General features: G+C 40.3%; 1 protein-coding gene across 1 annotated transcript in view; it reads left to right on the forward strand.

Annotated features, from left to right (window-relative positions):
• CDH2 (cadherin 2) overlaps window positions 1-13,821 on the forward strand; it is a 329,318-nt gene extending 315,497 nt beyond the window's left edge. The window contains exon 16 of the mRNA XM_078687382.1: window positions 12,424-13,821. Within this exon, the coding sequence (XP_078543508.1) occupies window positions 12,424-12,630 (207 nt within the window). The 3' untranslated portion in view covers window positions 12,631-13,821. The remainder of the gene's footprint in view (window positions 1-12,423) is intronic.
• The last annotated feature ends 3,640 nt before the right edge of the window (window positions 13,822-17,461 follow it).

Below are 17,461 nucleotides of genomic sequence, written 5' to 3' on the forward strand. Positions count from 1 at the left end.
CCCCCTGATTGTATGTGGAACTGCAAAATTTTTAAAACAGTTTTGGCTTATTCGTTGCAAGAGATTGTCAGTAGCGATTTAATTCTGTTTAGCTAATTTATCAGCGGACAATCTATGTCCTTTTATCCCTTTTAAATGTGCTTTTTATACTGACTTCTTTAAGTGATGCTTTTTGTATAATTGAAAATGTTTGTATTGCATGTGTGCTTATAAGATATCTTGCATATCGAATAAAAGCTTTTTGACTTGACTTGATATTCAGGTAGAATAGCCAGAGCACTCGGCATGTCCAATAGCTAGTACCAGTCACCTCTACCGGCCTTGCTGGAGCGTATGTTGGTCACCACTGACTTGGGGTCGGATGGAGCGTATGTTGGTCACCACTGACTTGGGGTCGGATGGCGCCCAAATTCCAGCCCCGATTGACACCTATGAGCAGTTTCATTATTTAAACATAAGGAATTTTCAAAATGCCCTTACGCAGATGTGCTTAATACGCTCTCTCCATTTGCACTAAGCTAGTCTGCACGAGCCCAAGCCACAAATATGAAAACATCCTTTGTGAATGTGAATGTAGCATATAGTATTTCATATGCACATTGACTGTGTTGTTGAAATTGACTGAGAAGGTACATTCATATTTTTTCAACGTGGGCAAATGTAATTAAATCTTTCCTTTTGAAATGGAAGATGTATCAATTAACTTCTTTATATCTATAGTAATTACACGCACAACATTTTATCGGACCTAACCACAATCTCCTCGAGAGGGATTATACACTGGTTTCCATTTAATGGACTAACAAAACTATAGTTTAGCTGTAATTCATTTATTAGCTTGGATTAATTTAATAATACCAAGAAATTCATTTTGATTTTCTTTGCACATTACCCTTTGAGTCATTATAATGGTTGAAACTGAATACTTTGAAGGGAGCTAAAAGCGTTTCATCAAATAAGATTACAGAGCAGGGCACCAAATTAAATTTATTTCATAAAGTGCTTTAAATATTTGTCTTGCCATGGATTTAAGAGCCAGAACAGTGGATTGCTTTTTCAAATGTATATAGAAATTTGATAAAGTGTGTTGCATTTTTTTTAGCAACCTTGTGAAAAAAAAATTTTGCATTTGTTTTTTCACTCGCTTCAAGTTCTATAATTGTATACTAAAAGTCTTTGTTTAATAATTTTAAAATAATTGGAAATGCGACAGAGGGTTGTGTTAACACGTGTGGTAAAACATTTCAAGAATGGTTGCTCACATTATTTTTGCTTCCTAAACTCTAATGTTAGATCGAGTGAGATGAAGGAAAAGCCCACATAAAGGATATTGAAGTGCAAAATGTCAATTTAATAGGACAGGTCTGTGAGTTCATCAGCTTCAAACCTTACAACAAGAAGTTAACCCCACCACACTAATACAAAGTATAATCTGACACTCCACCTTTAAATCACGCTGAGCCCCAATGATGCCCAAACAACCAACTCAGACCCTCAAACAGCCACCTTCATTCTACCTGGCATATGCCCACCTTGCCACGTTGTTACCTCCCCATCCCTTACGACTTTCCCGGCCCACATGTCTATCAGCTAATGTCTGTAATTCCTGGGCATCCAGAGCTAGAAGCACCTGCACTGTGACTACCCAACACACTACAACTATTGAATCCTCAGCTCCCCTCCTTCCAACTAGAAAAAAAACAGTCAATGTGTTTCCTGTCTCCCTTTTTGTTTCCACAAAATGTACCCCAAAGTAAAAAAATACATTTCCTAACACAAAAGCCTCTTCCACGAAGTCTTTGAAACAAACCTTCTCAGCTCTAGTTAGTAGTGTTTGTCGCTGAAGAAGGATGCACTCTTAAAATACCCCCTGACTAATATCAGAATGCACCATTACCCCATGCCTTGAGAATGGCGGAAACCTTGCAACTCCCTGTTTAACTTTCTGCGATCTTTCACAATAGCAATCTGCTACCTCCCAGATCTGCCTCAGAACAAATTTGGCCTAGATAACAAACGTTTCTGTCCACAGGCCTTTACTTCTTAACCAGTCTACCTTCATCACCTTCAATAAACCCAAACCCGTCAGTTGTGCCAAGACATTTTCTCCTAAATTAATTGGCATAAGATCTAGGCAACGGTGTCCTGAGTATAATACCTCTGTCAGCAAAGGCAATAGCTGGGCCCATCTCCTACTACTCTTACCACACCAGCCTACAACATTCCAGCTGTCATTCAGCCCCATAAAACGTCCATATAGATGTAAGTTTGCATGTGTGGCCACCAACTTCACTAAAGAGTGCCCTACCACCCAAGTCAAAGTATTCACTGGCCGGTGGCCAGATACATCCTGCAAAACTAACAGACCAAACATAACATCAGATAAAACCATGGCAAACTTCACAGCCCATGTAAGTTGTTCTAATACTTCTCACAGCAACCAGAATTTCAACGCCTTGTCTTCTAATCTCAGCCCTGGAAAAATGGAGAAACTCAACCTGTAACCCTCCGTGGGTGCCCCGGTCCTAAAGGAATGTGTGTCACGCAGTTCCACTATCAGACCAAAGACTCCGAATGTCTTCCATGAAACCCTCAACAGTTGATTGTCTGGCACCATTCTTATAGTAAAAAAACTGTGTCTGAACCTTTGCTTTGCAACTCACCAATTCCACTATAAAGCCACCGGACACATGGAAATAGCTACCTTCTGTCTCGTTAGAAAAAACCCACCATCTCCAACACTTTGCTTACCGGTCTGAGACTATCTAGGCCATAAAGCTAAAACACTTGCCATGGTCTCAACTTTCTGGTACAAAAGACCCATGCTACCACAGCCATCCAGCAACTTAGATATCCTAGATGCCCAGAAAAATCCAAAATATGCACAGAAAAGATATTTTTAACGTCAAATACAGAAAAACAACACTCTTTTTTGCTAGATTCTCCTTATAAATACATTTGATTACTATTAAGCCTAATTACTCCTTGTGTGATCTTCATCGCACCATTCCTTACATCAGTAAGAAGCCAGAATCTATTAGCACAGACAGAAATAAAACAGGAGAGGATTGGGTTAGGGCATTCTCTATAGCACCACGCAGATCACTATCAGTGAAGATACGGGTAAGGGACACTAGTTTCAATTTGTTAGTGGAGGTAAGGGTGAAGGGCACTGGTTTCAGCTTTGTAAAGTGTGGAAGAGTTGTGTGCATGGGAGGTATATTATGGATAACCCTCATGATGTAGCAAGGGCGACGATAAATTGATGCGAGCGGGTAATGGGCCCATAGAGAAGATGTGCACCCCTGAAAAATAGGTTAGTTCGACCAGAATTTCATGTCTACTATAACTGAATAGCATAATTGTAGACACCATCCAAGACTTTCACAGTGTGTCTTAATAATTATGTTTTTTTTTGTTTGTTTGTGTAAATAAGATGTTCACAGATGCGAGCTAAATACAACGGTTCCATATTATAGTATAAAATGCATGTTGTCTCTTTTGACTTTCCTTTTGGAGCTGGAGATTAATTCATTTTTTGAAGTTAGGCACAGTCCTCTAGCAATTTCCTTTCTTCTTAAACAGCCTGATAAGAGTAATTTGGGGGAAACTTTCATATCCATTTAGTTTTTGTGCTGTCTCCTCTTTAGAAAACGTACAACTGGGAATATTAAGTGTATACCTTAAAAAATTATTTTCCAGTTGGCATTTTTTAAGTTGAGGTAACTATCACAAGGAGGAAATGTTCCGAAAATCCTCACTACATGCCTTTTTAAGAAATTGTTATATTGTTGAGCTAACAAATTTCTGGTTTCCCTTTCCACTCCTTCACTAATCCAAGTTTTCCCTCCTCTTTCTGTTTAAGGCGTGTTTATAGACCCTGCTGTTGTTGTGGTGTCATGCTGATGCCATATAAGCACCCACAATAAATGAAGTAGTTATAAATAGAAATGTAAAACGTTGCTTCTAAATTAATGTCCCAATCACTCATTGAAGGCACTATAGTTTCAGAGGTACGGATCTTTAGCATGAACATAAAGGCAGCTGTCAGTTGACTGTTAACCCCTTCTGTACGGGGGTAATTCCCCCGCTGTGCTGGGGGCGGGGGGGCGCGCGCAGCGCCCCCATGCTCCTGACGAGCTCAGCTCGTCATGAGGCACGGTGCTCGTGTGCTCATGATGAGCTGAGCTCGTCATGAGCCCACCCGTTCCCGTGGAACGCTCAGCACAGCAGGGGAATTATCCCCACATGCGAGCGTTCCACGGCTCATGACGAGCTGAGCCCGTCATGAGCACCGGAGCGCCGTGCCTCATGACGAGCTCAGCTCGTCATGAGCATCGATGGTATTAATTGCCCAGTATTTTCTTTTCCCTATAATTTGGTGGTCTGAACTTTGGTTTGGATGACAAAACTGCAAGTATAAACACGCATTGGTAAGAACAGTAAGTTTGGCGTATAAGTGACTATACCTCTTCAGCGATTGGTGAGTGTGTGTGTGGTGTTGTGAATAGCTAAGTGGGTAAATTTGAGTTTGAGTCAGTGGGTGGATAAATATATGAATGACTGCAAAGATGAGTGACCAGGTGATGAATAAGGAGTCATTGAGTGTTTGGAGTAAAGCATCCATGTGTCCACCCATTAACTTAATCACACCTTCGCCCAATCATAATGAGACACACACCCGCAAACATGCGTACATATTCATCAGTCAACAACGAAGAGGAATTTTCAACTATAAGACAGTCCTGTTAGAGTTCGTGGTAATTCAAGTTTCAAATCGATGTGGAGCAAAAGGGTCTGCTACAAAGTCTACTGCTCATCACAAGGGTGCAGTCAGTCATAGTCCTATAAGGTTCCATGGGAAGGCAGCTCCAATGAGGGGCGCAGAGGGAAGAATGGCGGGGAGACAGTCCTGTCAAGTAAATACCACCACGAATGGACTAGCTTTCGAAACACAAGCCAGACACAGAATAACCAAACCTTATTAGGTCTTACTTTACATGGCAGCTGTCAGTACGACATAGTGTTACCATTTTTTTAAAGTTGCATAGAGCGGGCTTTGACCCAGAGGAGCATCATTTACTCACTACAGGCTATTTGTGAACACCTGTGTGTAAATGCATTGGCAAAATGAAGCTAGACGACCTGATGGTTTTGCCAGGGTTTATTGTCAGTTGATTCCCAATTACCACGATTGGGATACAAGAACATATGAAGATATAGTTGCTCATTTTTAAATTTCACAAATACCTTGCCAACTGGATTCCTGAAGAATTTGGAGATGTAGCTAGATAGTGGTTGTGTTTCTTATCAACCTGTTTGGAAGGCTTGCTTTTCTTTAAAACTGTGAAGATTAATTCGTTCATGTTATGTAAGGAGAGGAACTTTGCCCTTGCTTTATGAGTTTCCTTTGTTCGATTGCCTGAATGTTGCTGGGCCGGTGGTTACTGGAGAGGTAACAATCTTGTGACAGGTAATATAGGTTTGTAGGTTCTTAGTTAAGCATGTAGTATGAGATGCCATCGCATGAAATTAAGTCCTTCTACTTTTATTGGTCTGAATATTCTTTAGTCAAGCAATCATCTAAAAAATATGGAAATCTAGGCATCCATACACGGAAGAGGGAGTCCTGTCTAGAGTTCTGCATTTTCCTAATTTTCGAAACTACATAGCAAGATAACGTGGAAATAAACTGTAAAAGATTGTGATTCGTCACAAAGAATTTACATTTTGGATGTTCGTCACGTTTGCAGTAGGAAGTCTACGGCACTCAATGGATATGATAATTTTAACACCCCCAATCCACACTTAAGGGTTTTTAAGTGCCACCTGCGTCTGCAAATGTTCACAGATCGTGATGCCGTGAATCAGTACTTGTCATTTGCAGATGAAGGTGACATTTCTACACCCTCGTGACTAATGTGCAAAATGTTTTACGAATCTGTCCCAAAAACACACTGACAATCGGTATTCACTTGAAACCAACATTCTTCAGTTTACAATAGTATCGTATATACACAGCATTTTAAGTCAGAAAAATAATAACCACAATATACCATTGTGTCGGATAACCTAGAGCATATATACACTAGTTAAACAGACTACAAAGGCGGGAAAACATTTAATCAGTTTTATATTTCGCAAATTTGACCCGAAGGTATCAGAGCATTTTACATGAGCACCAGTTGTGTTACAGACGATCATATTCATTTTGCTAGGCACAGGGAGATTGAGGGACTTGCCCCAAATAACATGATTTTGAACGTTCCTGCCGAATCTCTAATCTGGTTCCCCAGCTTCGAGGTCGACTGATCTAGCCGTTTGGCCACATCCTCTTTAAATGACAATGCTTTTTCAGTGGTGCTGAAATAAAACCAGTGCATTTACAGACAAAAAAAGCTACAACGACGGAACTTTTTAAATTGTATTTATACAGCACTTACTGCTTGATGAGGTATCAAAGCTCTTTTTGGTGAGGAGCACACTACTCCGAAACCCAAAAGGATTAGGGGTTGATTAGTACAGGGAAATATGAGTTAATTTGAGCGGTGGGCACCTGAGTCTGTTAGATGGATTGAATAGGATGTAGGAGGGATAGAAGAGAGAAGAGTCTAGATGTGTTGTTTGGGAGATCGTAGCAGTAAGAAGAGGTTTGGGGTGAGTAAAAAGGAGAGATGGAAGAAGGTAGAGTTTCTAGAAAGGGATTAGGGAGTAGTAAAATGAGGTTTGTATGAGTCACAGGAGGTGTACACGAGGAAATAATTTAGAAAGGGTTGTTTGGGAGATCATAGTAGTAAATGAGGTTTGGGGTGAGCTAGGAGGGCTGGAGAATTATGCTTAAACTTGCAGGGTATTCCTAAGGAAATATGCTAATGGGCAATTTCTATGATGAAAACAAAATAGGAGCAAACTAGGGGAGTTGTATGTTTTCCAGCGCCTTGAGAGCTGAATGTAAAAAAACTAAAGTTTTTAAATCATCCAGATGAATCTCAGAAAGGCTATTAGTAACGCAAGGCAAATCTGAACTATTTACAAACTGCATGCACTTTCAACATCACGTTTGACATAGCTGTTTCAATGAGCTTTAATGTAGAAGCAATGGTGTGGAAGGGAATTTTGACACCACAAATCTTCAGGAAAATTAGTGTAAGCAAAAACAGAGAACCAAAAAAGCTCAGACCTCTGCCTTAAAGAGTAGCAAGGTAGCAGACTGTGGTACCGTGGTAATAAAAGGAAGATGTTATCAAAAAAGAGAAAACTCAGTGTAAGTTCAGAAATACACAAAAGACGAAAGAAGTAGCACTTCAACATTTGCATCTAATTCAAAGGCAAATAAGGCACAAAAAAGTTAGACAAACTCAATGGTTACACACAAGATTCACAGACAACCCGTAAAGAAATTGGAAGCTTTTACAATGTTTAATTTGTCTGAACCAGACCTGTTATCTCATTTAGGAAGCATAATACATGCAGAAGAAGGCCCTCCTAATTATACATTGTCTCTTTGAAATCATCACCCGGAACACTTGTGGACATGAAACCTGATCCAGCACACGATCATCTAAAAGCCTACCAATCTCAACCCTGGCTTTCGCAAGAGATCATGAGAGCCAATGGAAAGATAGTCTAAAAGACTCATTAGAGCACACTCTTCATTTTCAGAGTTTGTGCTGCCGCCAATTGTCAACTATGACCAACAGTCAGAGCACAAACGCAATTTGGACATCAAGAATTGTTGGAGTAAAAGAATTCCCTTGAAACTCCTGTAACGCACAGTAGGTTCCAACCAAAAGCCAAAGTGTACAAAGGGTTAAAAAACAAATAGAGTCTTCTTTGAGGAGAGGACAGACATGTCCACAATAAGCAAAGCTAGAGGTCAGAAATAAGAAAGTTGAACATATGCCACAAATCTGGAACATGTCTGTTTCCATCACTATCATCTCTTGTCACTGTTATCCTGGGTGAGAAAAGGTGTCAAAAGGGAAGAGATTCCAAAAATTCTTCAAACCCCCCACCCCCATTTCTAATAATCACACTGTGGATATGTTCACACGTTAATAAGGCCTTTCTGACCAGAATAGTATGTTTGGCAATTATATATTTGATTGCATTTTTAAAACGGTAACAGATCTTAACTGCAAAGTTTAAGTACGTTTTAACGTATTTAAAAATTGTCAGTTTAATACAATAATTGTGAAAATGTTTGGGGGGTGGGGTGATGATTTTTTTTCTTCTTCACTGGGGCGGTGGGGGGGGGCTGGGAGGGGCATTAAAACGTTTAAAGACCACTGCTGTAGTGGCTATGGCTGCGCATCTGAGTCTGTGAAATGTAGCTGTGTGATGTTTTTCCTTTTTACTGTGTGCCATCTTATTTTTGCTGCGTCCTTGGTCTCGTTTGTCTAACTGTGCCTTGTGATCTGACAAATACATCAATTTATACATGAGTTTATCTAATTTTCGTTCTGGTTGAAAGCAGAGCCCGAAGGCCTCTTCAGGTCATATCCCCTCCCAGAACACTTCAGACTATCAATTGGAGACCCTGCCGCTCTCTTGCCTTTGGGATATGGCCTTGCAATCTGTTGGTGTGGCATTTTCATAGTACAGTCCCCCTAATTTGCACTGTTTCCCCTCATCTTCACAGTTCCCCACATCTGCACAGTTCCCCAATTCTTTATAGGTCAGGTCAGGTTCTTGACTAATTTAGTGTTCACACACTTCATAAAATATATCTCTTTGTTAGGTTTGCCTTTGGAGTGACGGAAGAAGAGCATTTCCGCTCTAAACCTGAACCATAGTGTTTTCTTGTGAGTATGGCTGTGCATTGCCAGCTGGTGTTAAGCACTATTAGGTTTGTTGGTGATTCTGATGGAGAAATTCCTGAAGTTGAACAAAAGAGTTCCCTGCAAGACATCTACTAAACATCCACATGAAAAGAATAGTAAATATGCAATAAACCTTGGTATGGCCGAAAAAATCTCACGTACGCCTGTCAGGCCTGAACTGATTTACTACTGTGGATTTGTCCACCAATAGTGTGGAGTACAGCAGGTGTAGGAAACGGACTATTACAATGTTTGATTTGCCTTATATGTTTGTAAATCCTTCAAACATGATTGATCATGGCAATTTACGAATTCCTATCAGACCCCTTCATACCCTGGAAATGGTCAGACAGTGTTTCCAGTCAGCAACTGTAGCAACTCTCTGAAGGTGGGTGGGAAAGCGAACTGGTCATCCCCAGATTTTGTGGTATGCACAGGATTGGCTTTCTCCATCGGGTAAATGATTTCCAAATGGAGAAAGAAAAATGCGCATTTCCAAAGCAGATTCCCCGTCCCGAAGTCTATGCTATGTAGATTTCCTCAGAGAGGGGGATAGGAGCCTGCGGGAGATGTCCCACTGCAGCTTTCCAGGCGTACCTCTGCCAATGCTTGTGAATTGAAAAAACTAAAAGTAAGTCCAGAGGGTGATGTAAATCTCTTACCGTAAATTTAGTGTATTTTGTGTGTGAATCAGGCCCTAAATATGAAGTATTAAAAGGTACCTTAGCTGTCACACAATTCATTAAACAGTTAATGTGCCTGTTGTGAAATTAACAGGGTGCATTATTGATGTCCAAAGATTGCCTCTGCAACCCAAGATCGTTTTATTTCATGTCAAATTCTAAATTTGTCTGTGAACATGTAAAAAAATCTCATTATTTTGATTATTCTATGTATAAATGCTTTTCTGTACAAAATATGTTTCGACCTTTCTTTTGTTGGTGACACTTAGAAAGATACCAGAGACATTTGCAGCTACTCGGAGCTGGTAGCCACAAATTACATTTAACAACAAAGTTAAGTGATGCACATTAATTGAATCTTGGATAATTGGATAGCTCCAAGGAGAAAAGAGGCATTTGGTTTACTATATTTCTTCAACTTGCAAGTGAACATTTGTTGTCTGCCTCACAAGAAATCTAGGGTCGCATCTTCATAGAGAAGTGAGACACTTTCCCTTGAAATATGAGAGCAGTCACTGGAACATATGTCCCAGACCGATTCGTAAGAGAACTTTATTGCAAAATTGTTCAAAATGTAATTTTGTACTGGGGTGATACTTGCCCCTGTCAGCCGCGGGCCGTGGAGGGAGTTACGGTGGGGCAGGGAGGCAGGAATAGGGGGAGGGGCAGGGTGGAGAGGGCTAAAAACCGGCATATGGATAATTACAGGTAAGTAAACAATTTAAATAATAAAACGAATTTCGTAGCGCGCACTGCATCGCAAAATGCCTTGTGTCTACACTATTTAAAAGATGGGTGTTTACTTTAGGCCGGAAATGAGCAATGAACTGGTAGTGAACCCACCTTAAGGAGCTCTTCAGAGATTAATGGTTGCAAAGGGGTCCAGGAGCTTTAGAGCTCAGGGACCTCTTTCCAGTGTTTGATAGCATTCTCCATAAAATCTTACTTACAAGAATGTAATATTGAAATATTAAAGAATTATCACTAGTTTAGCAAAAATATTTTCTAGCCTTACATCAGCAGATGGTTATGCACCAACCTTTTTCCTCTGAACCAAAAAACACATTGAATTTGAAATATCACTGGACTCTATCATGTTCTCCCTACTCTTCAACATCTCAATATTCAGTAGACCATTGGTGTACTGGTTCCATCAGATGAATGTGTATAATAGGTCTTGGCTGCCCATCTTCCTCGGGTCCTCCTTCTTTTGCAGTGCCACAAGTCTGCAATCCAGGTATACATATTGATTGAACCTCAGACTGAATTCTCATGTTTCCAAAGTGTCCAAAACTTGTTTCTTCCACCTACAAACCTTGAAGAAAACCTTCCCTTTCTCAGGTAATGAATACAAGGCTCCAGTTCTAGTTGCATTGATACAATCCCGACTGGATTATAGGAATGTCGTACTCCTGAACGCTCCTAAGAGCGCAATCGAATCTAAAACTCCACTGCCAGGCTGCTTTGCAGGCTTAATGAACATGACTCTACCTCCCCAACTCTGAGATCGTTACACCAGCTACTTATGCCCACACATATTGCTTTTAAATCAGTAGCCATCATACACAACGCTTTCTTTACAAACAAACTGGGATTTCTTACAAAAAAAGTCACTTGGCCTAAGCCGGCGAGGCATGTTCGACCGGAAAATACAGTTCACAAAATCAGAGAAAAGACTTTGGCGATAATTTATTACCATTTACTGTTCCTTACTCCACATAAGCTTTTCTTCACAATTAGTTGTTAGACAATATTGTGGCGTCAATATAATTGCAGGTCAATATTAAAACTTCAATATTTTTGTAGATTACCACTTCTTCAACATGTGCCATTATTCAGGTGGTGCCATACATACCTTCATTACATCCATATGTTTACATTTATGAACAAGGGCTTTAATGCTAATTATTTTCTGAAAAACGTGCCAGGCACAGTCGTTTCCCTTTTTCTGTTGCTTCATTTAGTATGTTGTGCACGGAAAAAAAGTATTGCTGTGCTTCCTCAGGACAGAGGACGGCATGCTTTCAGAGGCTCCATCTGTAATGCGCTTTACAATTGTGTGGAATTTATTATTATGGGTACACATTCATGAATCATATTAATTATACATTAAACCATAACAGCAAGTACATTAACTAGCCATTACAACCTGCCTCTGGTGGTTTTTAGGCACCAGGCCAAATGCAAAGTGACTCATCCTGTTGAAGTGTTGGAATGGTGAGATAACGCATGACTCTGGAATCCTAATGTTGTTATAATGGGGGTAATTTGAATTGATTTCCTTTGTTTGCTTAACTTTCTTTTTTTACTTTTCTGATACCACACTATGCTTCCATGTGGCTTTAAATGAGTGTAAAGGATCAGCCATCACACAGTGTATCTTGTAAGCAATACTGTTCCACGCCGTTTACACCATTTCTTCTAATGGCATGAGCATTTTAAAAAACAATTTAAATTGTATAAACATTAGTATTAAGCCGTATATGAAAAAGATGGTGCCAGGTTCACACATAATTAATTAATGATTATATTTGCCGAAGCAAAAAAGCTAACTGAATTGTCTCTTTGAGAAAGAGGTCAAATGCATAGCTAAATTTGTGGTATCATTTAAATAACTTCGAAAAAGTAGAGAATTGGATAGTTCCTGACGGGTTTCGAACTTGTGACCTGAAAGTTACATGTGTATCTCTGCAGCAGACATTTCCAGCCATTCAGCTGTTTAATCTATGTGCACTGTAAACTTAATATAAATTTACGTAATAGGTCTGGGAGATCATACTAGTCCGCAAAAGGCAATTTCTTTAAAGGTGCGTTGGCTGGAACAAATTTCATAATTGGCTGGAACAAATTTTATTATGAACCAGTGGTATCCCAATTTCCACAAGAAGTGACAGTCATTCATTTTCTTACTTTTGCAGGGACTGAAGGCAGCAGACAACGACCCTACAGCCCCACCATATGACTCCCTGCTAGTGTTTGACTATGAAGGCAGCGGCTCTACGGCTGGGTCACTGAGCTCTCTCAACTCCTCAAGTAGCGGCGGTGAACAAGACTATGATTACCTCAATGACTGGGGCCCGCGCTTCAAGAAGCTTGCTGATATGTATGGCGGCGGTGACGACTGAAGTTCAAGATGAGACTTTAATTTTTTGGACAAGGACAAACATTTCAACTGATATTCCCAAAAAAGCATAAAGAAGCTAGGCTTTAACTTTGTAGTCTACTAGCACAAGTGCTTGACCGAAGGCTTCGGCATAGGCTGCAAACCAATGTGGGCTCATTGGGAATATCTGTAATCCAACCAATACTGCTTGGAGGAAATTGAGCTCAGTTACACTTGAATTTTACAGTACAGAAGCACTGGGATTTTATGTGCCTTTTTGTACCTTTTTCAGACCGTAATTAGTTTTATGTTCAAGGCTTTAATGGTACTGATTTCTGAAAGGGTGAACTAAGCAGACAAGGTATGTTGTGGACTAGAAAGAGTAAGTGACATATTTTCCTTCGACACGCTGGTATTACATTGCATTGCTTTTATTAAAATATGGAAGAAATTAAAAAAAAAAGATAAAACAAAACTCATGGGGTCATTTTATTGGCTGGACAAACAAATCCGTGAGGCTGAAAACTGTACAGAGCATTACTTCTAGTTTTAGATTATTTTTTTCTCACTAAAATTCTAAAACTTATGCAGCCGGTTGCGAATAAAGGGAATTGTCATATCACCCGTTTGTCGCAGATCTTTTCTTTTTCTTCATATACAAGTAGGTTGTTAGACACGTTTTGGTCTTATTTCATGTGCACTCAAAATTTTATTTTGGTTCTTTAGTTTTTTTCACTCCACTGTAAAAATGGTTTGTGTACATAATGTTTTTTCAGCATAGTCTATGAAGAAGTGCAGAAACTTCTGAACATGTGTATGTATTATTTGGACTATGAATTCAGGTTTTTGCAATTTGCATGTTTATATCTTTTTTTTGTTATGGATAAAGTATTTACAAAAGAGATTGCGATCAAGTCAAAACAATTCAGCTCATGAACTGTAGATTGAATTCTCAATTTTTTATTGGTTTGAGAGTTGTGGGGAGGGTATGGGACAGTCTTCTTAGCACAAATGTTTTACATAATTTGTACCAAAAACAGGACGAGGTGGTTTGACACTGGTGGCACTCATAATGTGTTTAAAGAAAAACAACAAAAGAGTCGCTTTTAAACCGGAGAGACTTCTTACAGCGGCTTTCCCTCTGTATTGTGTACCGGAATATAAATGACACACCTCTGACCCCCACCATTCTAAATAAAATGCTAATTTTGGATCCGGTGACTGGTTGCACTTTTTCTTTTCCACTCCAACAGCTTTGAATGTTGAGAAAATCCCTAGATGCTTACATTTTATTGTGAAGAATAGGGGGAGAAAGAAAGCAGTTCTTCACCACTCAGCATGCTGGAGCTGCGCGTGAGATCCTCCGAAGACCAGAAGAAATCGAATTTCTGTTGTGAATATGAAAGAGATATGAGAACGATCTTTAGTTCCTCTGTTCCATATAAGCCTTGACTGCATGTCTTTTAAGCTATCATTTTTATTTATTGAAAAGGACGCGCATGTATTTTAAAAAACAGTTTTATGTACTTAGTTACATCCGTGGCTTCCATGCATCTTGTTTTATTCAAAATACAAAGGAACCTTTTCTCCTGGCCCAGAGTACGTGTAAATGTAATGAAGTGTCTTGCACATATTTGTTCCGTTATAATTGTGTGTGCCTTGTTTTTTTCTTTTCGTTTTTAACTGTATGGTACGTTTTCTTGAGTATTTATGTTTCTTTTCTTTCACGTACAGCTGACTTGCTTTCCTCCTGTATGGTTCAATGCACCGATGGAAGCTTCTCAAGGCTAGCCCCACAGATATTGCATCAGTGGGCCTTGTGTGTATACACAGTGCACTTATATATTGCAGCTTGACTAGTATTTGGATAATTCCTTCCCATCTCTACCTACTCTAACAACCACTGGTGCAAAAAAAGTAATTACCGTAATTCAGCTCCGCATTGTTAGTGGCTGAAGTGTCTGTTACACTTTTTTCTTGCATAGCTGTGATGGCCAAAAGTTCCTTCATTAAGAATGTAGATGCATTGTAGATGTGTTTCTACGCATCTCCAAGCCTCACGCAACCTTACCAGTTGTATTACATTTCATAGATTTCATACAGCTCTTAGATGCTGCCCTGAAAGCATAAAATACATAGGCATGCACTTTTCAGCTGGTTGTGTAAGAACTATATGAGTAGAAATATTCCCCGAAGTGTATGGGCAATACAGTTGGAAAGATTTAAGACAGATGGTGAACTGAACTAAAGGGTTCCAGATTTCAAAAATTATCGACAGACGTGTTTTTTCTTACTTAAAGTGACGTCGAGTACACACATTGATAATCATGTGGAGAGTCCACAGTTGCTTTGCTATGAGAAACAAGCATGTGCAATGCAATCGCTCTTGCCTTTGGGACCTTATTAGTATTTAGTTATGCAGCACATTAGCCTGGGTGCTGGAACATCTACTGTTCTTTAACATGGAGGGAAATAAAGCACCATACTGCCTGACATGCCAGGTATGGGAACACAAGGAGAGAAATATTGCCTTTCAGCTGGAAATGGTATAGTCCAAAGCTCTGTTTTTAATATAAAATAAGGGCCTTCAGTGGTCATATCATTGAAAATACAAGGTTTGAAAAAAATATTGTCTACGGGTGCTCGTGGGAGACAATTTCTATTGACTGGAATCTAGAGAATGCTAATGGGATTCTGGTATGCTACTGACCTCTGCTGGTCGTTTTCTATCAAGAAAGTTACATAGAGGCAGTTGAACAGAAAAAAAAGTCAATAAGCGGAAGCAGACAAGTCCTAGGGCTGATCTCCAGAGCCAACAAAGTACATACACATATAGGTATATAATAAAGTATATATAAGACGTCTTCAACACTCAACAGTTTTAGCAAAAAGATGGAAAAAGACGGTACTGCAATGCATGCAAGTGAGGAGTTACACAAGCACACATCTGTATATCATATTAAATAAACAGAGGTGTTGTTGGTGCAGACTTGGTCACTCCAACTACGGACCAAGGAAACAAAAGTATATTCTTATCACCAGGCTCTTTCCAACACATGGGTCCATACTTCATAATTGGCGCACCCCCATCATTGAGCGCTGCAGGTTGGAGCCTGTTCGATTGCACTTTGCAGGTTATGTGTGTGAGCCCAAAAACCAATAATGTTGGAACATTTCTACATTTTTTGTGTGTTTTTTCTCTTCTATCTTTTTATTCCTTCTGCTTGAATCACAGTTCTCTGGCATTAAATCATTTGTGTCATGCCATTTGTCACTTGTGTCAGCTCACGCACATAAAAAATGCATTTCATGCTTTAAAAACATTCACCTGCTGCATGCATCTGTGCTATATTTGAGGTTGCTGCAGAAATGCCTTGCTTGCGCAGTGATCAAGGGTGCACCAATCTCTAAAGAAGCATAAAAATTTATCAGACGGTAGTTAGAAGATGAGCACATGGTTTCAGGCATGGGACTCAGACATCTACCCCAGGCTGCCTCCGAAGTGGAGGTTATCCTGACTGGCCCTGCTCATGTAGTGCAAATAGGCACGAGGATGCTGATAGTGCCTGATAGCAATGTAATTTCCCTGGTACCAGATAACTTGATCCAACCTAACTTTTTTCACAGTCCAGAGAAAGGGCGTTTAGCTCAGTGCAGATGGGGAGCCTTTTTGGTACAAACACTCATCTGCATGAACCAATCTCTTCTCTTTGGGGTTTGGCTGACCTGTTGTAGAGAGCAGTAAAATCAGTTAGCTTTCCTTGGTAAGGGATAGTCAGAAGAACACGTTTCATTTCTCTCCTAAGACTAGGGAGTGTGGAGCCCAGCTCCTGCTGTGGATGGTTTTTGTGACAGTACCGGCCACATCAGATAGGCCCGTATTCCCCCTCTTACACCACTTCTGCAGTTGAGTCCAGCTGCCATGCTGGAGGCACTTCAGATGGAGAGCACCAGTTGGTGACAGGGGAGTCTCAGAAAAAACAAGAAGCACTGGTGATAGGCCTCGCCCACTGTTTGGGCACACCTTCATTCTCCCCCAAAACTAGAAGCTTAAGAAAAATCAGAGACCTCGAGAGGCCTGGTAAACTGCATTGAATGCCTCCCTGGATACCCAACTTTTTTTAGTTGTACTGGGAAGTCATTGCAGCATCAGAGACACAGCTCACCAAGGACTACTTGACTCTGTCATCTTTTCTGCTGGTCCAATTCATGGAGGAACAATATGTGATACACGTTTGCCCAACTCAGCTTCATGGATCTTATTAGCCTGTCCTTGTATTCGTAGTTTGACTCAGTGTTCAGTGGAATCTCCCTTGACCAGTCCCCCTGAGAGATTCTAGACCAGGATTTCAGAGCAGGTGCTGCTGGATCTGGAGTTGCTGAAGTTCCATCCTCTGTTCTCTCCTACAGCACATATTCATCTCAGACTCATTCCTGGATGCGTATGAGTATGGATTTGAGGGATATGATGACCCCTGTGGCTTACAACCTCAGAATCCCTACTTCAGGTACCGCCAACTCCTGTGCAGCTCCTGAGACCATGACCAGCAAAGGCACCAGTACCTCTCACCCATCTGGCACTGTTTTCATGATCTGGTTACCAGTTCTGACACCTATTATACTTTTCACGTGCCTTCTTTCAAGATGGCTCCTATGAGGAAACGAGACAACGATAGAGGGTATGATACCGATAACAATGAGGACATGCACTGACTTGGTGCTACCATGGTGTTATGGCCAAGGCATTGGAAGGTATTTCCATTGGGATCTCGATGCCCCTGCCTGAGAAAGAAGGTATCTGTTCCAACATGGCTGCAACAGCTCTGCCACCGAAGCTTGCCATTGCAATTGAA

This window comes from Lissotriton helveticus, chromosome 4_1 (genome assembly GCF_964261635.1).
Source record: "Lissotriton helveticus chromosome 4_1, aLisHel1.1, whole genome shotgun sequence".
Classification (NCBI taxonomy): domain Eukaryota; kingdom Metazoa; phylum Chordata; class Amphibia; order Caudata; family Salamandridae; genus Lissotriton; species Lissotriton helveticus.